The 26356-nt window shown below is 38.7% G+C and overlaps 1 protein-coding gene across 5 annotated transcripts in view; it reads right to left on the reverse strand.

The window, feature by feature from the left end:
• LOC124169216 (aspartate--tRNA ligase, mitochondrial) overlaps nucleotides 1–26140 on the reverse strand; it is a 33574-nt gene extending 7434 nt beyond the window's left edge. Inside the window, exons 1-10 of one of the 5 annotated variants that reach the window (XM_046547737.1) lie at nucleotides 25688–26140; nucleotides 24510–24703; nucleotides 24278–24376; nucleotides 23817–23915; nucleotides 22219–22389; nucleotides 19763–19879; nucleotides 6449–6508; nucleotides 4892–5074; nucleotides 2347–2454; nucleotides 2037–2231 (exon numbers count right to left, since the gene is read on the reverse strand). In XM_046547737.1, the coding sequence (XP_046403693.1) occupies nucleotides 2037–2231; nucleotides 2347–2454; nucleotides 4892–5074; nucleotides 6449–6508; nucleotides 19763–19879; nucleotides 22219–22389; nucleotides 23817–23915; nucleotides 24278–24376; nucleotides 24510–24656 (1179 nt within the window). In that variant the 5' untranslated portion in view covers nucleotides 24657–24703; nucleotides 25688–26140. The other 4 variants (XM_046547735.1, XM_046547738.1, XM_046547736.1 and 1 more) reach the window with 4 other exon arrangements.
• Nucleotides 26141–26356: the final 216 nt, after the last annotated feature.

A 26356-nucleotide genomic window follows, 5' to 3' on the forward strand; every position in this document is an offset into this window, starting at 1 on the left:
CATGGCTACGCCACTGGGAAAGAGCGCGTAAAGGAGAGGTGGAGAGGAAGGAGCACGCTCCCACCATATTTCAAACAACAAGGCTACAAATGAGGGAATCGGACGAAGAAGTCAGATCTTGCTTCAGTGACGTCGTTGCCTTCAAAGCGAAGCCGGGCGCGCTACGTGATATATGTAGTTGGCGTTTCCAATGCGTCTCTAATTGTTTGAGGGGTTAATGCTGCGCTTGTTTCTTTGAAAATTATGCTGTTTGGACAATGTTGCATACCAGTAAAGTCTAATTGTAGAATTGTAGATAGAAAACTGAGTGGCAATCAATTAGAGCTGAAAAATAAACAGAATTATCGTCAGGAATGCGTCTCGTTTGGTCTAATTCTTTTTTAAATCTCGTGCATGTCATCTAATTGTCGAAGCTATCAAGATATCTTTGGGCCCAGAAAGTCACTCTCCTAGCATTTGTCGTCTAGAAACGGAGAATTGACGCAGGTAGGCCAAAAAAGGTCAGTTGGTGAGACGAGTTAGGGATGAAACACGCTTCAATTGTTTTCCTGTGATTTCATATTTTCCTTAGACAATGATTTTTGGTCCGTGTTATTTTGGATACGAAAAAAAACAACAGAGGCACGGGCTGATGGACGGCCGAGGGTGGCTTTCTGAAATCTGCGACGTAGTTACTTTTGACGTGGTTATTATCCTACGGCGCTGAGATTCCTCCGATGATTGTTCTATCTCTTGGGAAGAGTCACACTATGTGCCAGTCGTATTTTGCCTTTTTTATTTTCTGGCTGAAAATCCTGGCCACAGCTGAAATTCTACTCGCAAGCTTTCAAACAAAACGGTTCATGAGTAGGACAAGAATTGCATGCGACAACGCATTTGAAGAGAGAATCGGAACTCTTTCCACCATTATGGGGCATTGCATTCACTGAAGCTATTATTTAAAATTTCGGATCCAGATCCGATGTCTTCCGCGACTTTGGATCCGATGTATCCGATGAAGGGCAATATCCGCGTATATTTGGATCCGAGGTATTCGATCCGACCATCCCTAAAAATAACAATAGCCGCGGTGGCTAAACAATAATATAGCGTTCATTGCGTCCATACATACTAGAGCAGCCTGGCTGGTGCGCTGTGGCGGCCGAACGCAACCTGTCGAGTCCGCCCGGAGGCCGCGGCGGCTTATGCCAAGCAAGTATCAACTTCCTCAAGGGTTGCATTGATGAAACTGGGCTATACAAATGCGAATGTGTCTAATTTTTTTATTATTGACGCAGATGCATGTTAGTCTAAAAAGGTTACATATATTAAAAAAACACGCTCTCAGCGCGTATTTATAAGAAACTTTTTTCACAGGAAAATTCGCTCCCTGCACGTTTTTATTATCATCAGACTTCAAATATCATTCGAAAATAAAAAAAATATATTTCGATCTATTATACTTTAAAATTGGTGGTCCAGATGAATTCTCCGAATGTGATTCATAATGCCACTCTTGCCGACATTTTCATGTTTCCGAGGCCTCTTAGGCATGTTCGTCGCAGCACCCGCGTGCCGGGCGTATCCTCCACACGGGCAAGGCTGGCACCGCAGCCGCGTAGGTGTGTGGCAGCCTTTATGCCCCAAACTTATAGTCTATGCTTAAAGCATTTTTCTTCCTGGAATCGATGGAATCGGAATCGACTTTAGGCGATCGATTCTCGATTCTGATTCCGTGCCCGAGAATCGGTGGAATCGAGAATCGACATTTGGAATCGACTCATCCCTAGTAAATTGTTTCATCAGATTTATTATAGAAAATTTCAAATCTGAGACCATGACTTCGGTCCATAACTTTTAATAGATGCGAGAAACTCAGAGGATAGGTGACCTGGTGAGCTGGTTGTCTCAGGCCTCTGGGATAGCATGGCAGGGAAGCAGTCACCGCAAGGGACAATATTCTGTGGGGTGCAGGGGTCCCCCAAAGGCCAGAATCAATGATGATGTCATCTAACTGGGCCTTTTGTAATCACTTCCTTAAGACAAATATGGCTTACTATGTCACGTTTTTCTCCGACAGCAGCAAAAATCCAGTCACCTGGATTAGCAGATAGCGATGCAGCAAATCGCTGGTGATCTCCATCCAAAGACAGTTTTTCTGTAAAAACGTGCACTGATTTGGTCTCCTTGACTGCCTTCCTCACCTCATCCTCAAGTCTCTTTAAGACTGTCCTAGAAATGTAGTCACAACCCTGAATGATCGAATGGTAAAAAAAATAAAAGTTTATTTTCAGCTTGGGATTGGATTTGAAGACACTTTACATTGGATGGACACTAACAGTACTCCCTTAATTTATTTTCACTTACAAGTACTTTGGGAATCACGAAGCATGCAGCTCTAAAAGATGGTTTAGACTTGACTATGGAGCCAATTTTGGAACTTGATTCATTGAAGACTCCAGTTACATCTGTCAACTGAAAAGATTTTAAGAATTATTGATTTGTCCCAAGATTCCATGACTTGAGATACAAAACACAGGCACAAAAAGAAAATCAAGCATGCATGGTACAAAAATTTCACCCACAACAATCCAAACGACTTGTTCGATCAATGAAGGATAAGATATGAGGAATGCCATGAAATATGAGAATAAATGGACCGAAATATGCTACAACAGGAGGGGATGGCCGGATCGGATGTCTTGGATCCAAATACCTGCGGATATTTGCCCTTCATCGGATACTTGGGATCCAAATTTGCTGAAGACTGCCAAGTTCCGGGTTCTTTGGCACTTTGTACACACCTTCACATAGTTCCTGTGGGATATGATCTTTTGGTCGGGGAACAATGTTTTGTATCTTGGTCACGCAATTGAACCTTGTGGACATGCCATTCTTCCTCAGTATCCTAGCAATACATTCTGATACTCCTGCGATGAATGGAATTGTAAGTCGTGCTGCAGGCTTAGCCAATTCCCCCTCCTCTGTGTACAAAGAGTGTACTGTGCATTTAGAATGTGCCCTGTTTCTGCGGAAGATCATATGTTAGTGAAACATGCCGAGGAATGGCGACAAGGATAACTGAGGCATTTGCAGGTGAAACACAAGTCAGCATGCGATTAGAAAGTGACAAAATTCGGGGAAACATGCATGAGGAAAATTTGAATACAGCCAAATAACTTCAAAGTTTATAAAAATAATTTTTAATCGGTTAAAACATTAAAATGTGTATCAAAATCTAAATAGCATTCCTTAAATTGCATGAAACCAGAAGAAATATGAATGATTACTTCGTTTTATAGCAGGCAATTAAAAATGCATTTGGATCTGAAAATATCCGAAGATTCGACACCTAAAATCAAGTATCCGATCTGGAACCAAAATCAATCCTAGATCCGTCCATCCCTAAAAACATGTATACATGCTAAATATCAATATATATTTGTAAAAGAAATCAGTTCAGCATACTTAAGCAAAATAATACACATTGTTAAAAAAAAGTCTTTTCAATTACAGTTTGGACAAATAAGTTTTACTCACAGATTTTATGCATTTATTTGGCAGTTTATTTCACCCTTTTACTGCTGAGAACGTATCTGATATGTTCGCATGGCAGGCTGCTGTGAATGTACTTTTTCTTCCTACCTGCCATGTGCTCAGCACTTTCGTCGAAGCACTTCGAAGGGTCCCTAATCCGGGACCCTTTCCTCGAAAAGCTCACCCTCACTGGCCCCTCTCCTCGACCCTCCGAGCGGGGGCCTCCCTCCCCAAATGTGACCGCTCTGACTGCATTTTGAAAATCTATCAATCAACGCGATCGTCAAAAAATGATTATTTGCATCGCTTTCCTGCCAATCAGGCAATCAAGTACGTCTTTGAACCGTGTTTCTGCGATTAAAAATAACGATTTTGTTAACTTTGCTAAAATGGCCATTTTCCGGTGGTCCACAGCCACATTTTTAGCAAAGTTAATAAAATTGTTATTTTTCATCGCAGAAACACAGTTCAAAGACATACTTGATTGCTTGATTGGCAGGAGTGCGATGCAAACAATCATTCTTTGACAATCGGATTGATTGGTTGATTTTCAAATTGCAGTGTCAGGGCGGTCACTTTTCAGGAGGGAGGCCCCCCGCTCGGAGGGTCCAAGAGATGGGCCAGCAAGGGTGACCTCTCGTCGAAGAAAGGGTCCCAGATTAGCAACCCTATGGATGGTATACCACGCCCATTCTAGAAGTACCTGCTCCATGGCCCAATGAAATACATTTAAACCTTTTCGCTGCATGTGAGGAGAAGGTTTACGGAGATTGAACATCAGTGAAAGGGATAAGTAAATCTGAGTGTCCATTACATTGGGTCCCATTTAGCCACATTAGCACTCACAAAATAATAAAAAATTAAATTTTTCATTCTTTTCAGGTAATTATGAAAAATGCTGTGTTGACTCAAGTGTCCCAAAACCATATTCATATGCTAAAAAGTTTCACATACAGAGATACAAGTACAACATTAAGGAAGAAGGGACTGGAGAGGGTATTTCACAAAACACTCCTTGGAAATCTACCTCATTAAATAAGTGGAAGACTTCAATACATGATGTATGGCATATTGGAGGAGGTGACAGACAGATGAGGTTATTTGCACCACGAGGGAATAGTAGAAAAGGAAGAATGGATAGAAACCTGACACTGGCATTAAGCTGCTTTTCATACCAAGGTGACCACGGCTTGGCATCCCACCTGATGAATGGAGTGTTGTACTTTAAATGTTCTCTACACAATAAGCAAGCAGGGATTCGAACCCGAGCCCACAGGGTGGGAAGCAAACACTCTGGCTACCACACCAACCCAATCCTCCTTCAATAAATGACTTTGCACTGCAATTCAAACAGGATTCTAGCCATTAAACTTACCATCATTTCAAACCTCGTATCAGGTTTGTCCGTACCATATGATGCCATTGCCTCCTCGTAAGCGATTCGAGGGAACGGAGGTGGATTGGAGTTTGTTGTGCACACGTGCCAACTGTGCAACAATATCTCCTCCACTAAATCCATCACACCATCACGGGAGCAGAAAGACATCTCAATGTCAAGCTGTAACAGCAAAAGTAATCGTCAGAATAACGAAGCTGAGCTACCACAGTTACAGCTCCATAAAACTTTTACATTCAATTTATTTTCAAATAAGACTCCTTAAAATTATATGTAAGAATAATTGTAAATATTAGCAATTGTGACAGGGTTGTTAGGGTGTGGACACGTTTCAACATAACAAAATGCAGAACAAACTTGTTTCTGCAATTCCCATTAATTATATAAATGAGTGTACAGAATGATATCCTTGATTATGTATATTGTTAATAATATGAAATGAATGAAATTTAATTATTGTCCTGGGGCTATACCCCTCATGAACAAAAAAGATTTTTTTTAGCTAGATAAATTGAATAATCAACAAATTGGAACCATAATAGTGGAAAAATTAAATATAAATTAATGCCAAACATTAATGAATTTTTCATGGGATCTCAGTCGGGTTAATTCTTTCATATAAGCCAACGTTTCGAGCGACGACTTATCTCCCATCTTCAAGGTCGTGTTACTCTATGGAAATCCAATTTAACACTCATAATTAATAACTTAATTTCACTTCATTTTCCATAGAGGTACACGGCCTTGAAGATGGAAGACAAGTCGTCTCTTGAAATATCGGCTTATATCAAAGAATTAACCTGGCTGAGATCCCGAGAAAAATTCATAAATACATAGTATTCACCATGAGAAATTAAAATCGTTCATTAATGTCAAACATATAACTCAGTTTGAAAGACTTATGACAGCTCACTTAAGCCAAACTTTCCGTGCAAACCTAAATGAAAAACCATTTGGTTCCTTGCCTAATGCATATTAATATGTAATTGTATATTATTTATGATGTGAGTTCAATCAATCAAAAAGGTATCTCCAGAAATGTAGTGTTGCCATTTCCTCTCCTAAACCACATATGACTCTCTATTGCTGTATGTACGTTATTCTAGGCCACAAACATGAAGATCGATAAACAAGTATGGTACTATCGGATATTTGCTGAGGTTTGATGCAGCATAATACCTTTTAGAAAAGTGTAGCTTGAAAGCAGGCAAATGGGCTTGAAAGTAAGCATACCCGTAATAATTTGGAAGCAATACCAAGGAATAGACAAACTGTTCATAAAATTGGCCTGTAGTTTATGAACTCACTCACACATTACCGACCCTGTCTCTTCTACTTAATCCATATCACTATTTATGAGTTGTCTACTAAATAAAACTTGAAAATGTCCCACAAACTGAGTTGCAATCAATTTTATCTGAAATAATAGTAACACAAATTAAACTATCTCAATTAAAAATCAAATACTTTAAATCCTAGCGAAATTTATTCCTTTCAGAACAAGCCAAATTTAAACACATGAGCTACAAAATATACCTGTGTAAATTCCGGTTGTCTATCAGGTCTAGCAGATTCATCTCTGTAGCATCTTGCCACCTAGGATTCACAAAAACAGAATACATTAATTAAAAACATCAAAAGCCACAGGGGGGCGGAGGAACCAATCATAAGATAGCACCATTAAAGGGGCGATGAAAGAAAAAGTTTTAAAATTATCGTAGGCACTACAGTATATTCAGAGAAAAATACCAATCAAAATTTTCAGGGGTCAAACAAATTTAGGAGTGCCAAAATGCCCTCTAAATACAGTGGAACTTGGTTAGTACGTTCCTCCTTAGTACGACGATTTCTCTCGGTCCCGGTACCAACGGAACAAAATACAGGTAAAAGTATTTGGTTAGTACGTTTGAAAAAATTGCGCTTTCCTGGTTAGTACGCTCAATTGCTAGCCGTGACGCAACCCGCAATTCGTTCTCCAGTATTTTCTTAAGGGTCGTAAAGCTCCGAATTCATGATTTAATTTACTTTAACTAGCCATTAAAATTCTTGCATTCATTCCACATATCTTTCTTCGACCGTGATTTATCCAAATGCATTTCTCAATTGTTATGACGCGATGAATTATAAAATATGGCCATATGAATGTCTGACTATGCAAAACTGCAGCCAATGAGAAGCCCCAATTTTCCCCACCCCGAGCTCCTCACCTTCTGTTGCCTCCGGAGTGCCCACTGCGCACAAATTTCACGAGTGGGCAATTATTGCTATTACACGAGTTATCATGATGAAGAAATGAGTCTTATTCAATTCCCACTTTATCTAAAGCAGTACTGCACGACGTCAATGCTACGTGTAGTACGTGCGTATTTGACTACTGCTGCGGGAGCAGACGATGCTCTGGATCTCCACGCGAAGCTTAGCTTAAAAATACTCGATCTCGGCACGAAAGCAGACGACATTAAACAAATTTTAAAAGTAAATTTCAACTGTATAATATAAAATCTTCTTGTAATTACGTCGTAATCTAATAATCTTGCGTGTTATTATTCGATATATCGATCGCTATAACAATCGATATGGCTTTAAGAAGCGCGAATGTGTACGGCTGTTGCCGTAATTTAAGGTTAATATAATTTTGACCAATTTTTATGATGTTTAAAAACAACCCGTTGACATACTCAGGGTTGTTTTTATATTCTCCGAGTATGCTGTGACAAAAAAGAAGTGACTTAGCTATACTTGTCCTCTTTCTATAAATACATATAGGATAAATCACGGGAGAAAGACGCCGTTTTCATGTAACTGTCTTCGGGAAATCTATGAAACATTGTGATTTTTACTCACATGGTATTGTTTTTCATTGTAGCGCCCATTTTCTTTATTTTAAAGGTTAAAAGAGTTCAGGAAGGCGATCTTACGAGAACTACCGATAGTAATTGTAATAGGGAACTTGCATATATTTCAGATATAATCAATAGCCCCAAAATTATATAAAAATATATGTTTGCATACCTCGGTGAAAGTTTTTTTATTATTTTATGACGTAGTTTGCGATATTTAATGCATCAAAGTTCACGAGAATTTTCAAATGCAAGCGAGAAGCGAAAACGCCCGATGATTGGCTGGCAGAAAAGTGACGTCATAGTTCAGTACGAGGAGGCACGGCGGACGGCGGCACGGCCAAAGTAGAGGTTGCACACTTGAATGCATGCGACAGCGTGGTTATGATTCATTTATTGAAGTGCAGACGTATCGGAGTTGTTCATTGTGACTTCAGGGCTATTATTTGATCTATTTCTCCTCCATTGAAAGCGATAGATTGCGTAAAGATGAAGGAATATGGTTATTCTTAGGCTGATCCTAGCAAGCTTCCTGTTACTGATTCCATCATAATAATAGGGTACTTTAGTGAAACTGTAGACTTCGTCGGCGCGGAAAGTCGATGCCGAGAAATGGAAAGGAAGCTGATGTGCATCTGAAATGTTTTATAGTTCATAACAAAGTGAGACTTGCGTATAATATTGGCGAAAGCGTATACTCATGTGAAATGTGTATTCTTTGGGCAGTCCGGTGGAGAGTCTTGTGATGAACTTATTTCCACCTCGAAGCTGTCGATGATACATTCAACTTAAAAATACCTTGCCTGGAGGGCGACAGGAAGCTCTGAGGAAGCCAGACTATTAATGTTTCAATTTAGTAGCGATAATATGGACGAACTTCCAACACAATCTACCATCTTGTAACTCAAAACCCCGAAACCACTTCCTATTCTGCAGAAAGAATCGGTCAATCGCATTTCGATTAATATAATAAATACAACGTCTTCAGGTGTTAATAAGTTACTTATGTAATTAGAAGGCCTTCCTAAAGTAACATTAAAATTTGAATATTTTCCAATCAGAGTCTTTAATACATTTTGGGAGCTTTTCTCACGATATATCTGAAACCTACTCTAAAGGCGAGCTCATCGTCATTGCGATCGGTTGTCACTTAAAAATTCCGTATCGGAAATCCTAGAGGGATGACCTTCGACGATGACCATGATCACCTGCACTCTCACTATCACTGGAACCCGTGGTGAAAATATCATCCCAATCTAATTTCTATTTGGTTTTAACTGGGAAAGAGCAACATAGAACTGCACATTCTTTGGACAACTTTGGGTTTGACTTTCCCTCAAACATCCCATTTTCCCTGTGGTGCACATCAGTCCTATCTTTATACGATGGCCAAACAACCTTTAAATGGATCCTTGGTTTATCCTGGCAACCAACTAAATGGAAATTGCTGATCCACACGTCTTCCTCTATCTCCACAGTTTCCAAATCAAGGGCCGCGGAACATTCCTCATTGTGACTCAACTTTTTCTGAAAAGCAAGCCGGCGTAGAATAACATCAAAGAATGCTGCGATTCATTTTTTGTGACCACCTCTGGATTCCATTCTTTTTCCATCTACAACTTCCTTTATCTTTGGGACAAGATAATGTTTAAATATTTTCATTAATTTATAACAAAATATAAGTTCTAAAAATACCCCAGACGGCACAGAACCCTCCGTATCTAATTCGTATGTACATAGTACCCATTGACTAAGGGGATAATATGCCGCTCCGTCGCTTTTCGTCAATGGATACATTCCATTCGCGGCCTGTCGACGAAGCGCGTACGCAGCATGTGAATGTCCGCTACTAAGCACGTACGATTGGATACAAAGCGCGCAGGAACACGGCACTCAGGCTAATCTCAATCGATTAGGTCGAAATTAGTTATATCGTAACTCGCACGATCGAAAAATGTATCGAACGCAACACAATCGATAACTACCGACCGTAGCGAGAACCTTGATACGAATCATTATGAATTGTAAGTTCTCAATAGGTAAATAACACCATATCATGAATTCTAATTACCATGAAAGACTCACGACCGACAAAGTTTTTGTCGGTTGTGAGTTTTTCATGGTAATTAGAATTCATGATATAGTATTATTTACCCATTGAGAACTTACAAAACTTACTCGGCCACTTAAATAACTCTGCGAAAAATGAGATTCTCACGGCTAATTCACGCATCCCCAGCATCCAGAATTCTTAAGTGGCTCGTACTTACATGGAAACCTTGAGATGTTAATGAGAGTAAATTCTTATTAACTTTGACACTAAATAAGACATCACATAGCCCACGAGCATTAAAAAGCTTACCCTAAAGCCTGACGAAATAAAAGTTTTAAATAAAAATTGCCGATGAAACAGGATTGCTGACACATCTGCTATTAGTATGATCGAATTCATCAAAATGCAAGCAAAAATTAACGTATAGTTCAGTCTCAGCTACTAAAACTTACCCATATCAGGCGCTAAAGTATTTGAAAAATTATTTGGGATGAGTAAAAGTCTCTAGGTCACTGCAGTAAATGTATCAACCTATTAAAAATATGAAAGTCCTGCCAAATCACCAGCATAAACACTTGTAAAATGAAACATGTTATCTCTTAGATCACACCTCCGATTTTATACTTACTTTGCATGAAGTCACCACCGCAAGAAATTTTAAAGAGGCAGGAAAGAAAAAACCCACAGAAATACAATACATATATTATGTATTTTCTATTGTCAACCACAATAATATTTCCAATTTTCTCTTCTATCCCACATCTAATTTAGCGAAACAATTACTCTTATTCTCTTTCGAATAGAAAATAATTTAAAAGAGGACTGGTCGATACATACAAACTATCGTCAATACTTTCTCCGATAAACGTCCACTATCACTGCACCAACTTGCACAAATCAAATCCACATCCACAAATATGTCACTTCTGCCACAATGTCTGTCTTCTTGGCGACAGGTAACAGTGAAGCAATGGTACCCTCCTCCAATCTGGGTAACTTCAATTCAGCAAGAATTTTCTCCTCGTCTTCTCGTCCAAGGCCACAGATTATTTTCTGATATCACAAGGTGCGATGTGAATCTCACACACCTAAAATTAATAAATAATAAAATACCATGTAACTTATTAGGTCAAATAATTTCCAATTTTTGGTATTTCTGCATGAGAAATCAAATTACTATAGTCTCGTAAATATAGTAAATATTTTTATGCCTGATATTTTTATTGTTTTAAACTATAGCATAAGATAATTTGAAATGATAAAAGCCGACGTGTAATACACCATAGGGCAAGCTAAGAAGCAATATTCGATCCTATAAACTTGGCAGCTTATTCCTAGTTTCTCCTTTAACCACACGTTTACCGAATGAATTAATACAAAAAAAGACAACTAAAATGCAAGAATTTTCAAAAGAATTGCTGCTACAATATTTTGAATCACCATTTTTAGTACTGAATAGTACTATAGTACTTCAGTACTGAATAGTTCGGAATGTTGATGCATCAACATCCCGAAGCCACTTCTAACTTAAAATTACATCCAAATAATTACAGCGAGAAAGAGTACATACCTCACAGTTTTTCGTGGGGGTGAAATGTTTTCTTCTTATCGCCCAAATGCACTTCTTCTTCAACTCAGGATCTTTTGGAAAGCTAAAAACTTGAGCCATGTCCCGGAGTTTCCATTACATCCCGACATTACACACACGGAAGGCATTTTTAACAAAAATATCTCACAAACACGTTTCTGAAGCCCAGAGAATGAAATTAAAGAATAAGGGAAACTTCACCATTACCAGACACTATTTTTCACAAACTTAACCACAAAAATCCCTGAAATGTGGTGAGACGTGACGTTAACCATGTCATCTCCAACGGCTTGTGAAGGCATGTGATCTTTCTAGGAGGATATGGCACGATGGCACCAGATGGCACCACCCGCGAAAGAAAATAGTCCCAGACCGAATACAGTTTTATCGATGAGATACAATTTTATCGATGCATATGAATTTGCCAGTCCTCTTGCATCTTTTTTCGTCATTAAAGGAAATAAAGAAACAAAACCTTCTAAGTAACTTCCTAAGCGCGATTTTTGTATCTTGATTGTCCACCCTCGTATTTAGGTACGAAAACTTCCTGTGCCGTCTGGGACCCAAAAGCCATTTTATTAATCCGCACTGACGAGTGTAAATTAATGTGGAAGATGAATGCTGTAGACGTAGTAGTTTTCCTTAGGTTGAGTTGCAAAGTTCATGAAGTTGACAAAACGGCTAATTTTTCGGTGCGCGGAGTCATTTATATTGCACTGGCCGTGTCTACATTTTTCAATTTTTTTGTAATAAAATAAATCAGAATTTAGGATAAAATTTCCTTTAAAATGACATATAGTTCATTATTATAGCATGTAGTGAAGCCAGGATATTAATTTGCAAAGTACTGCGGCACATCATTTTGACGCCGACAGTAGAAGAAAACGCTGTCTTCTTGGCTGGCACTCGAATGCATGAGGATCAACCTTGCTCTGTATTTTCATATTTCCTCCATTGATTTTAAACATCAAGGAATGTTCTATGTCCTTCCGTAACTGAAATTGAACAAGTGCCATAAATAATTTGAGTCCATCATAAACATCGAGAAACACCTATCTCGATTTTTGCTGTGAAGTTGAGTTTTTATTCTACGGCGTCCGAATTATCGAAAAATCTCAGTTTCAAGTTATTCAGTCAATGAAATATGGATATATTATTAATATTAAAGTTATCTTCGCTCACATAGCACACGGGTTTATCATTCCGTTTATTATACTCTTATTTTTCCGTTACGCTCATCCCGACAGACGGCATGCATCGAGGCTTTTCTTCTAATTTCCTCCGTGGGAATGCAGACGAAATTTTTTTCTGGGGTGTTATTGCACAGAGGAACAATGCACCACTTGTAATTTTTCCTTATTTCAGCCATGTTCTCCTTAAACGCAACGCGGCTCTTCCAAACCTGCAGTTACTGGGCTTGGATCTGGACTCCTACTGAACTATGACGTCACGGCCAAAGATTAGTGGGGGCGGTATTTTTTAGCCCGCGAAACTCGGGAGACTTTTGGGAGTCATTTTCTAGGGTAAAAACTGAATTTTAACCGGAAAAAAGTATATTGCGGTACTAAGTGTTTACTGTAGTATATCAGCATACTGTTTATAAAAAGTATGCAATATCCCTATTATGACGACTTTTCCACAGATTGCAATTACCCCGACTGCTATTTATTACTTTCCTCGTTAGCACGTTTTCCTGGTTAGTACGTTCATTTTTTGTGGTCCCTTCAGAAACGTACTAAACAGGTTCCACTGTATTAGATGCATCACCATATTGTAATGGTCGGCCCCATTACACCATGTGCTCCTTTGCTAGATTTTTTTCCCCACGCTCTATTGACCCGACCATACCATTACCCCACCCCCTCTAAACTCGTCCCACGGAGGACGGTGGGTGAGATAGTGAGAGAGAGGTGTATTGAACAGCGTCAAGGTTATTGGAGTTGAGCGTGGAACGACTAAGAAGCGAAAGTAGCTACACATTGGATTTTTGACCCAACCCCTCTAGAGTGGCCCACCACATTGAGAGCCCAACCCCACTAGCAGCAGAGGGATGTAAAAGCAGCAATGCCTAGGATTAATTGATTTGTTATTGGTTCGCTGGCAGAGCTCATGCCCATCGAGGCTTACTCAGGTTTGTGGAATGAAGGAGTGGGCATTTGGGGAAAGACGTCCACGAGAAGAAGCTACAATGACAGCATCACATGGTCCCACATATGGTCGATGACAAGGGACCCCTCCTTCATTCAGAATAATAGTGTGGACTGTCAACATCGTGAGCTTAAACTTATGCGCAATATCTCTATATTCAAAGCAAGTGATCACTTTCAATTTCTTTTCTTGGTTCATGCTTTTCATTGATAGCTCCTTAATAATCTGCGTCGAAGAAACACGGCCAGAAGGAGAACGCAGAACATTGCTTGCCAGGCACTGCTTCCATCCAAATGTGAACTTGCTGTCGGAAGAGTCCAGGCCGCAGCTGTCATCTAGTGGTCCCATAAGAATGTTGCCACCTGACAGATATTCACTATAGTGCTCGCAGGGTTTCTGTGCACTAGAGAGTTTCCCCGAGCCCAGTTGCCCATGGTAGAGGAACTACGATTGGCTGCCGGCGTCCAATCCCGTTAACCGGTTCTTGACTCAATGCGCGCCGGGTACGAACCTTCGAAAGTGTTCACCTGAAAGAATCGCCGAAAGCGAACGTAATGCCTCGCCAACGCGCCGGTATTTAGCATAGAAATTCTATTTATAATTAACTACAATATATAATATATCGGGTCTAAACTTTAAGTGATTCCACTATTCATCGTTGGGTGTTGAGAAGGTTATTCTCATCGGCTATCTCCATGACTACGCAAAAATTAAGCAGAACATAAAATTCTTCACCAACCAATTAAAAAAATCGATTGTAATCGAGTAGGAGGTAATCGCCTTTGCGGTTATAAATGAGAATCAAACCCTATAAATCTCTAAAAGCGGATGTAGAAATTCATAATACCAAATTGAACTAATTCCCATGAATTCCAAAATATACGGAAGCTTTTCATTTCATTGCATTTTCCTTTGATTATTCGTTTTTACCTGAAGTCCATTGGTTATAAATTTTCAGCACTGATTCGAACGTATGCATTCCACCACTTGATCATCTGATGTTTGGGTTTTGGGGGAAAACCCTTGAAACGGAAAATTCTACCGTGGAGATATTTCGCAGCCATGATACCACCAAGCAAAAGGAGCGGCCTTGTTCGATGGTCGCATGAAGATCCAGCACTTCAAATTCTGGGAAAAACTCATTAGCAGGTATTTCCAAGTGCCGTTGGTATGAACCCTTGAGGTGTTCACGTACGACCGCGAAAGAAAGGATACGGGGCGATCCGCGGGGGCGCTTCAAAATGAAGATAATCCGCGCTGACCCTAGTTTTCAGAAATATGTCCACTTCGGTGGTCAATTCTTTATCCTATAGATTTACGGGATTCTAAGAAATTTTTAATGAGCTTACTGGGCCTTCGAACGTCGAATTGTGGCTAAACCACTGCAGGTGTCAGTCCATCGATACCCTCCGAGCAAATCTCAACTTCAGTGGTCTGTGTAATTCTCTTGTGTTACCATGCCTAAGGAATTTTCCGCAGAGCTAAGGGAACGCGTTATGTGCGTTTACAAATTCTTTTGCAAGGAAATTGTGGCAACTCGTCCTGATACTCTCGGTGATAATTCCGTCGTGGATCGGGCAAGACTGTGTTTGGATGAAGTGTCGGGTAGCGAGCATTATGAATCCCTTGGAATTCGTTTACATCCACTCGCAACATCTCCAACGGCATCAACTCATATTGAAAATGACCAGAACGTCCCCAACCATGGAAAGGTGCATCGGAGTAAATTCGCTGCTTTCAACGTTGGATGTTCTCGCAATGAGAACGGCGAAGCTGTGAAAAAAACAGCCACGGCATGTAGCGTGTCCACCCGCTACGTTTATTCGCTGCTGAAGAACATCGGGAAAGAAACAGAGAGGAAAAAGAGAGGGCCATATCCGAATCGGAGTAAAATTGACGGATTCGATGAGGATTTAGTGGGTCGAATATTTCTCGATATGTACCACAAAGGTGTATATCCAACAGTGGAAAGGGTGAGAATTGCTTTCCAAGAAGCTGCAGGATATCGTGGTTCATATTCTTCTTTTAGAAAAATATTCAACAACCTGGGGTTTAGATATGTGCTGGGAAATGATGGCAGGAAAATATTGATGGAGCGCAGTGACATCAGGGAGTGCAGGAAGAAATTTCTGAAAATCATGCACTCTCACCGAGTGAACTCGCTGTACGAACAGATTGTGTACCTAGATGAAACTTGGGTCAACCAAAATTACTGCCAGCGTCATATTTGGGTGAACTCCCAGGGAGAAGGAGGTATGCGTGTGCCTACAGGGAAGGGTGGGCGATTAATCGTGACACATGCAGGATCTAGTGAGGTGGGCTTTATCGATGGAATGGGATTAGTTTTTAGATCAGGTAGTAGAGATCCGCTTTCCGACTACCACAAAGACATGAATGCGGATTGTTTTACTTGGTGGTTTGAAGAACTGTTGAGGAGGTTGGACCAGCCGTCAATTATAGTGATGGATAATGCGAGTTATCATTCCAAAATCTCTAATAAAATTCCCAACACAACGTACCGGAAAACACAAATTCAATCCTGGCTGCGACAGCAAAACGTACTGTTTAGTGATAGTAACACAGTGAAGGAACTACTCGATAAGGTAAAAGACTGCGTGGTGAAAAATAAAATCACGTCATCCTATCAGTTGGACGATTTAGCTCTTTCAATGGGCCATTTAGTGGTACGCCTTCCTCCCTACCACTGTAAATACAATCCGATAGAGTTAATTTGGGCGCAAGTGAAGAGGTTTGTCGCACAGAGGAAAACTACTTTCAGAATGATTGATGTTGAACGATTAACACACGAGGCATTAGCATCGATAAGTAAGGAAGATTGGATAAAGTGTGTTAAGCATGCGGAAAATATTCAGGAAGAAGACTACATTAAGGAATGTGTTCGTGATGAAGTTCCCCAGGTTGTTATTCCACTTGGCGAGGAATCAAGTGATAACACAAGTGATTAATTCTAAAAACCAGTGCTATGAGTATCAAAAAGTATCTGCGAGAACCTGCCTTCCCGGAACAAGAATGCTGCCTAGATGTATACTTCAGCCTCCAAAACCAGAGCGGTATGTAGTGGGATTTTCGCCATAATTATTTTATGTTAGAATATATTTTTTCTGCTGTCCATGTATCGTTTAGCAATCTTTGCCGTTAAAATTGACTCTTGTGAGGTTAATTTGATTCCTTTTCCGGTGGCTAAATCCAGCTTTTTATCAGGATTTTTGTAATTGGTTGGTGAAGAATTTTATGTTCTGCTTAATTTTTGCGTAGTCATGGGGATAGCCGATGAGAATAACCTTCTCAACACCCAACGATGAATAGTGGAATCACTTAAAGTTTAGACCCGATATATTATATATTGTAGTTATTTATAAATAGAATTTCTATGCTAAATACCGGCGCGTCGGCGAGGCATTACGTTCGCTTTCGGCGATTCTTTCAGGTGAACACTTTCGAAGGTTCGTACCCGGCGCGCATTGAGTCAAGAACCGGTTAACGGGATTGGACGCCGGCAGCCAATCGTAGTTCCTCTACCATGGGCAACTGGGCTCGGGGAAACTCTCTAGTGCACAGAAACTCTGCGAGCACTATAGGGTTGGCTAAATTAAGTTTTTTTCCAGATCAAATTTGCCCTTTCCGGGAAAGTTTCGAAATGATATCAGGATCTTGCACTCAAAATATTTTTGAAATCAGAAAATATTAACTACTGATGCCCGAGCAATAAAGTTTAAAATTTAGCAAAATATTACTCTGATTTTGGAATCAAATGGTTATGAAGACTAATTTTATGCAAACATGGGTTAATTAATCATATTAAAGAGTAGATACATGTTAATAGTTTACAGCAATGAAATTTAAAGTTTATTTGACAAAGTATATGGCTCAAGCAATGCCTATGAATAAAGAACTAAATTCGAGTATAGACCACCTGCACAACATAATGCATTTTTGCCTATGCTGAGCATTGTTTCAAATATTCAATATTGGGGGCTAAATGGATGATAAAATAATATATATTTGTTTTGATTGAATTTTATTTTCAATAGATATTTATTAAATAAAAAATGAAATTATTGATACACATTTATATGGGATATTTACCATAATTTGTCATTGTTATTTATTTTAACATACAAGAAAATTTTTCACTGTTAGAAGGTAGTATAAATAATGCCAAAGATTACAGTGCAGTAATTCATCAGAGAGAGCATTAAAAGCTTCATTTTTCTCAAATTAGTTTCTAATATGCACTACCATGCATCAATTTAGCTGCGGATATTCTTTGCAAAGCCAGAAAAGTTGTTTGTATTAAATGTTTCTTCTTAACCTTTTCCCTACTATACACGTATATATGCGTGTGGACGTTTCCTGACCCAGGAGACGACGTATATTTACGTGTGAGATTTTGCTAGCCAGGACAACAAAAGCTGTATAGTATAAACGTTTTCTAGCTCTCCCCCTTTTAGGACGGTTGCGGGTTTACGACGTCTTTGTTTCGGGACGCAACCCTGCAGGTTTAGGATTTACCCTCGGAATCCGGGAGCAGGTACCCGGACCCCTCGTCCTTTACAACCCCTCTTAGCAGTAAGGGACAGCGGTCATTCAATTGTTTATTCAGTCAGGTTTTGCAATAAATATTTTTTCATTTCTCAAGAAAAATAAACTAAGAATTGAATTATTTGTCTTTAGAGCAGCATTTACAATTTTTAAATGAAATTCTACGATAAATATTAACTTATATCTCGAGTTATGTATAAACATCAACATGGAAATTGTTGCTGCATTAAATGCGTTAATAATGGCCTTAGGACTTCGTTTAAAATTTGACAATGCTCAGATAAAAATGAGGAATTCAATTCAACATCTGCAATTTTCGTGAAAGCAACAATTATCCATTTGCTAAATACATATAAGCAATACATAAGTTGACCCCGAACCAATGCCGCAGGTATGGTCGTAAACCCGGAAAGGAGGAGGAAGTCCCTGCGTGGAGGGGTCATAAAAGGTTCAGCGAGACCCTTCTTAACGAATGCCCTCCAAAAATGCTCCGTACCACGAGAAAGAAGTCTCTTGGGGCTCAGTACAGCAGTCATGCTAAGACAAAAACTCCACCGTCTCGAAAGGGTTAATACTGCAAAGAAGTCAGTTCTCAATTTGGAGGCAAAGCGGGTTGCATGCATGAAATTTGTAACATTAATGCATCAAAGGATTTCTGACAATTGCAGAAGTTACAAATGCCCATCATAGCTACGGTTTACTAATCCAAAGATAGTAAATTTTCCCAGAACTTTGGTAAACTTTGGTGGTTCATTGCCAGGAAAGATTAAATGTTCAGCCCAATGATTAAATGATTAGCCCAATGACTGATATTCTCTACTATTCCCCCCTCCTGTTACCGTTACAGCAACTACCTTTCATTACGAATACCCCCTGTCCTCTGTGAACGTATAAACAAAGTCATTGATATTGCTGGTGTGTGTCGAGTGCACAAAGAAAAATGGCAATCAGTAATAATTACCTCCCTCTCATTGGAAAAACAATTCAAATTATTGCTACTAGCTCACCACCTATGAAGGGGTAACCTATTTTTTTGTATACATTATATTGCATCTTTTTGTCATTATGTTGCCATTAATGTTTCATAAATTCATTTCATTTGCTCATACTCCATTACTTGTAAGAGAGTTATCATATTTTGGTAAAATATGCCAGTTTCTGAAATAATTCTACATGTAAAATTCGAGGAATCAAGCGAGATGGAGTGGAATTGATTCATAATGAAACACTTACTTGCAATTTTCCACAAAAATTTTCGTGGAAAATTGCAAGTAAGTGTTTCATTATAATTCTACATGGTTAACTGAATGGCACAGTGTGTGAAAATTTCAACCATATTCATGAGTCAAGAGGTGAGTTTCTCCCGGCCCAAATTTTAATCTGGGTGGGCTGAAGACCATTACAATATTAGTTCTTCCTTTATGATACAACCTTACCTTTTGAAGTGCGACATGATTTGCTAAATTTGGTTGAAAACATTTGACTCCAAGGTACACTTTTGCCAATTTTTTTTATAAATTCAGGTGAAATGACCTAATTAATAATATATTCTGTCAATTTATACATAGGACCAGTAGGAAGTACCCACCTACATAAAAATATAACAATAAAGTCTCCATTACAAAAATTTACGAACCATAAATGTTTTAAACACATACCTGAAAGTAACGGTCTATGCCACCAACCATCAATAACTGCTTCAGCTGTTGTGGGCTCTGTACCAATGAATAAAATTGGCCTGCTTGCTGAGTTGGCACCAGAAACTCTTGAGCTCCCTAAAAAGTCACAAAGACACCCACTTAATAGATATTTATAAATGCATTTACATTAAATGAGACATAGCTATATTTTCACTGAATTGATTTTCAAACAAAGCACTTTGTTGATACAACAACATGTTCAAGGGCATGATGAGCAGTCAAGTTCTTCCTTATAAATTTCCTCCTGCGAAAGGAGAGGGATAAATAGTTTTGGGTGACGGGAGTTGGGAATATTGCAGGAGGAAGGGTCAATTTTTAGATTCTTGGGAGTAGTTCGGAGGGAAGAAATGTTCCAAGTTGAGGGTACACATGTGACTTCACCGTTGCCTTGAGGTTGTCAGGATGGAGTCGTCATTCCGGTTGATCTTCTGCTCTTGGGTGTTGACCTGTGAGCATCTTTGATTGGTCTTCCATGGTGTGGGGGAAGAAGCGGTGTTTGGGCAAGGTTGTGTATTGTTGTGTGCAAGGTGGTCACAGAAAAAGTTGAAAAACTCTTCAATCCCGAGCACTTTTTTGAAATCAATGCAGGAGGCTGGAAAATTAGGGTCTAGTCTCATAATAGGTGGCAACCCAATGCTTCCTCTTACACTCTCTCCTTAAGCAGTGGGTCATATTTGAGGAAGAACTTGGCAGCACATACACTTGAATAAGCTGTTTTAACTAAATAAGAGCATCGTGCAACAAGAATATGTAGGGATTACAATACTATATGTAAACAGTCAGGTTTATCATGGGATCTTTTATTTGTAATTATTAATTTGAGATTATTTGTATCTCAGATAAATATCATAATTAAGAATAATATGTCTTTGTAACCTGCAAAGTATGCATTGTTGAATTTTATTTAATATTTTCTTTGAAGATTATTGTAATAGTTCAATGTAAAAGTGTGTTTATAATTTATTTTTACATTTTTTTGGTACATCTTTTGTAAAGTGTTTTGAAATAAGTTTTTTGAAATGTTTTCCCTTGGATTATTAGGAAAACGTAAAATAAAATAAATAAATAAACAATCAATTCAGATGAAACATCGCAAGGCCTTAGTTTGACTGATATTAATAACTTCTACCACATCGTGTCACACACCTAACAAGAAATCCATTTGTTAATCTTTGCCACATAAATGTAGCTGTTGTGGGGTTTAACTACATTGAATTTTTCAATTCATAGAGAGGATGAAATTTAACCTTTATGGAGCTACTTCCATAAACTCATGCTGAGGAAACCACCCCTTTGCAGCAAACCTTAGCATCTACCTCGAATGATTCCTATTTGTTTATGATCTTGTGTGAGCTTCCCTCAGTGAGCAGTTCTCTCTAGTCGAGCTAGCGAGCCAAAACTCCAAATGATGTCAAAAACTCATGGAAAGTGAGTGGAAAATTTTGCATTTTTTTCATTTTAAGATTACGAGAGAATGGCTATATGAGGAATATTTATTTATCTATTTTCAACTTCCCTGTACAGAGCACAAAGAGGCCTTTACAATGCAGGAATTAACAATGCACGACACAAACATCCATGCCCTGGACAGGGACCACCTACCCAGGTGGGATTTGAACCCGCGACCTACGGTTTGGCAGGCGAGGACTTTACCCCACCGCCACCGGGGTCGGCAATATATAATAACATATTTACATATATGTACAACATATTTATACATACTAAATAATGTTTACATAATAACATATCATTCCCTTCTATCGACCCAATTACTTTGATAACTTGCAATAAATATTGATTCTGAGTGAATACCCTCTTTGAACATGGGATATTCATGAATTTTAGAAGTAATTCTTACATTTGGAGGGCCTTTACAAAAACACATTTCTGAAATTTCTTTTTGTTTCCAAATGCTGCGGGTTCAATTACTTTCATTTAAGCATTGAATATATTGATATTTAACGAAAGGATACTGTGGCCTTAATCTGAAAGAAGGGTAAATATGAGTGAAGGGCAATCCCCACTGATTTTTATTTCACTCATTGGTTTTTGCAGGCCTCTGCTGTAATTAACACTTATATCAATCATGATTGGAGAGAAGACAGGGGCAAAAGAATGTTTTTCTTCCGCAGGAGAATGACCATTTGAAATAGTTCGATGATGATTTGCAATATTGCTCTGAATTAACAATGTCACATCTATTGTGGATACTTATAATAATTTTTCATTTGATCAATTGTAGTTTTTTCAGGAGAATCCTCCAACTGTGATTTTGGGTCTGCATGAATGACCCCATTGCATGTGCTCCCTTCTTTTCCCTATTTTCTATGATAGATTAAATACATAAATGACTAAAGCATCTCGTACCTCCCCCACTAATAAATTCACAAAGAAATAAAAGCAAAGACGCCTACCCCAGGAGTCCTTCTGAACAGCGTTGGAGTTTCCACTTCCACAAAGGCACATGCCTTGATGAGGAACTTCCTCATCAAGTTTATCATTTGAGACCTTAAACGAAGATTCCGCTGCAATTCAGGAAAACGGAGAGAAAGGTATCGGTGCTTCATCTGCAAAAATTCTTTAGCCTGTATAAAAAATGATGGATGAAAAAAAGAGAGATATTACATTACATGCAAAGGGAAAGAGTGACTTTTACTTCAAGAAGTAATTTAGAGAGACATGAATCCTTCCAAGTGATTCACGGGTAAAAGTAGGTTGAATTAATTAACGTTAATTAAGAAATATCCTGATTTTATTAGAGATTGGTTAGTATTTTTATGAATCAATCAATATTTTCCCTGTAGTTATGCAATTTTCATTTTTTTCATCAATAGGGTTACATAAGTGCTTCAGTGACAAAGAGTACTAAAAATCTGAGGTGATTCTTTATATAACACCAAGAATATGAATATCTTTACTGGAGATATTAGTAACATTGTCAGTAAACGAAAGATCTGAGGTGTGCTTTATTCCAAGGTCTTTTACCTAATTTACTCTAGATAATATATTTTTAAGAACTGAAAATGTAACTTCAGTGCAGACACTTTGATGTTATAATAACAGAACGTGACTTTTCTTGAGATTCATGTAAAGGGTATTTCTTAGCAATCACGCTGAAAGTGAATAGGGGTCATTAAATGAATGGCATATTTTATACTAGACACAGTTAAAAACAATTTGAAATCATCCACACACAATAGTAAGTTCACAAACTTAAAGCAGGCAGTGAGGTCATCAATAAATAAAAAGAAGAGAGCAGGGCCAAGGTGGGAGCCATATGGTGCACCAGATGAAACATTAACAAAATCAGATTTAAACCTACCTGAAAAACTTAAATGCTAATGATGCATATCCTTGAAATTATTAAATATAAATGTTGTAATGTACCATGAACTCCAAATTATCCAGGCTAATGATGGGGATAGATGGTACGAACAATTTCTTAACTTATGATTGGTTGTTGAACAACTCTCATAAACTTAATCAAGATTTTTTTTCCACAGCTCATTGTCTTCCGCAATACCGAAGCAACTTTCTAAGTAAACTTGAAACATTCCTTGTCAGCAAGCAAAAAAAAACCACGTTTTAAAAAGGGAATTCTGATGGAAATATTGAGCCTTGTGTGTACCTGCATCCAAATGCAATAATTCTGTTTTTTTTTTCTCTGAAGATTGTGGAAAACATCAAAAGGAAGCTTGAAACTCATGCAAAGGATAACTTGAGTAGATAATAGGGAGTCCATTGCAACTACATTTCAAATTTTTTTCCAACATTTCTTTTCTGCATACGAAAATGCCCGTCAGCTCCACCCAACATTCGGCACAAAGGGATGAATATTTTTATCAAGCGATAATTAACAAGCACACATAATTCTCACAATTTAGTAAACCTTTTTATGAGTTAATTACTTTCTCCACTTGTGCTCTCATTAACATGTATGTGTCCTATAATATCCCAGGGTACAAATGAAGAATAATATGAAAATTATACCTACAGGCAAGGCTCTACTTACTTTATTGTACTTCCTTATGGAAAATGGCAAATCTTTATTAGCTGGATTTAGGACAGCAAAATCTTCAGCAACAACTTCGATTTTTCCAGTAGATAATGTCTACCAAAAGAGAGTTAAGGATTGTTAATCAACTTTCCAATTAATTGGAATACATTAAAAATATGCCGCTGAATAATCTGCAAACAAACCGTACATAGTGGACAGCTTCAGAGTTAAAGTAAACCTTAGCTTGACTTCACATTAGAGTACAACTAAACAGAGCTATATTACTTCAAAAAAATAACTATGAATAGAAATATATTCAGTACACATTCCTTCATTATCTTAAAATTCCACGGATGACAGGTTTCTGTAAGAATGGTATTCCTTATCAGATATATATGGTAATCACAATTTTGCCACGACTGTTTAATGTTAAATCCTCTACCAGTTTAAAAGTGCATTTATGCTCCATAACTTACATCATTCACTTGATCTGGAGGACGAAGAATTACTCTTCCGTTAACACGTACAACTGATTCAAAACTGGTTTCACTTAATTTATGAGCAAGATCCTTTCTCTACAAAGGTAAAAAATAATCCATCAACAACCCATAGTGGTAAAAAATGCACAATTTTAATATTTCCAGAGCACAAAAATATTGCGTAATAGACTTATTAGGGGGGAACATATATCATCTGGCATTTACTTACCTCATCCGGTATTATAACTTGGGTTAGCCCATAACTGTCCCTAATAATAGCAAATCGGCTCAGTCTACTATACTGCAACCATCCACACAGACGAACCGAGGACCCCACATCCTTTTCACTCAGCGAACCACATGTGTGAGTTCTCATTCCGACGAATTTGTTCTCTGGGGAACTTTCATTTATCGCATGACACTCTGTAAGAAGATTATGGTATCAAAAGGCCACTGCGTCTTCATCACCTCGAATAAACTACTACAATTAGGAATGAACAACACACACCACAATCAATTCGGCGCTAGGGCGCCGAGGAACCGACGTTAAATGAAGAAAGCAAAGCATGACAGGAATGTATGCATAAATTAAAAGGTACCGTGAGGATCTTCTTGCGCTCCAACAAATGCTGAGAACCATCTTATATGGGAGTAACTAGCAATGCTACAGTATTTAGAATCAACTCGATTAATACGCCTGATGTGAGAGACGAGTGGACACACTCTCAGGGGTGACCTACTACATAGGTGCGGTCGAGTGCAGCGGAAAATCAGGTTAACAGGTTTTACGGTACCCATTATTCCTTAGGGAATGCTTAGAGATCACAGAACTGAGAGTTATCTCACTATATTCACGACATATATAACTGTTTCAGTGCTACAAGTGAAGAAATTTTCATTCATATGCATTTAACTGCATGTGTTTACATCTACCGCAAGTTTCAACTTTCATTTTAATAATCGAATGACTATAATTTCGATAGTGGGCATTCTTTTGTTTTTTCTTGTGGCGTTTCTTTTGATTTTTCCGTAATAGTACATTTTCTTTCCAAAATACGATCTGGTTGCTCTCATAGCTTCTTTCTCGGGCAACATGATTGTAATTGCTGAAAGCTCTGTCCCCGGATGTCAATAATTCATCTGCCTACGGTATATTATGGTGTTTTAATGATATATCTGTGATGTTGGAACACTTGTACTGTAAATGGTAAACCATGGGGTAAACTTTCTACCTATAATTGATCTTTTAGATCTGCAAGGGCTAGTTTGACAGTCAGGATTAAAATTAAGTAAAAAATAAGTTGCTTTCGTGTTAGTGATTAGAAATGGAAGAACATGTTACTGTGCATTCAGGTTGGGGCGGCGAATCAACCATCCACAACCATCTCTTTTATTGTATCATGGTACCTTTTCCGAAAATTCGCCATCTCTCCTTCCATCATCCCTTAGCCCACCACTCTGACGCTTTCCATTTCTCCTAAACCACTCAACCATAGCCCCAGTCAATTCAGTGGTTCCGTGGATAGTCCCGTGGTTACGTTGTAGCCCAGCTCCAGCTCGATGTCCCGGTCCAACAGCGTCCGATCATGGAAGAAGGCCCGATCTTCCTCCATGGCCCGAATTCACCACCTGCCACGACCCTCGGAAGCCATCACTCCCCATCCCGGCATGATTTCAGCCCCCTCCAACCCAATTCTGCAGCTCCCACTCCTCCTCCCCGTCCCCAACCGATCGTCCCTGCGCGGCGTAGACGCGAAGATAAGCCGTGCCGGGCGATCGTCCTGCCAAGAGGAAAATTCAAAATCATGGAGATGGCAAGCGTTCGTTTGCTACTGGTGATCTCTCCCATCTCAACAGGTAAGTGTAGATTCTCAATCAGGGTGTTTTGATTAAAAATTTTGTTTGTAACCCCGGAACAACAAACCTGCAGTAAGTTATATTTGTTATTTTATCATTGCAGTATATTTTCTTTGCTGCAGTCGAAAAACTCATTTTATAATTATAAAAATTATTTTGTTTTATATCTATCTAAATTGTTTATACAATTGTTTCCATATCTTTGTCAACAGCTTTATT

This window comes from Ischnura elegans, chromosome 12 (assembly GCF_921293095.1).
Source record: "Ischnura elegans chromosome 12, ioIscEleg1.1, whole genome shotgun sequence".
Lineage (NCBI taxonomy): Eukaryota > Metazoa > Arthropoda > Insecta > Odonata > Coenagrionidae > Ischnura > Ischnura elegans.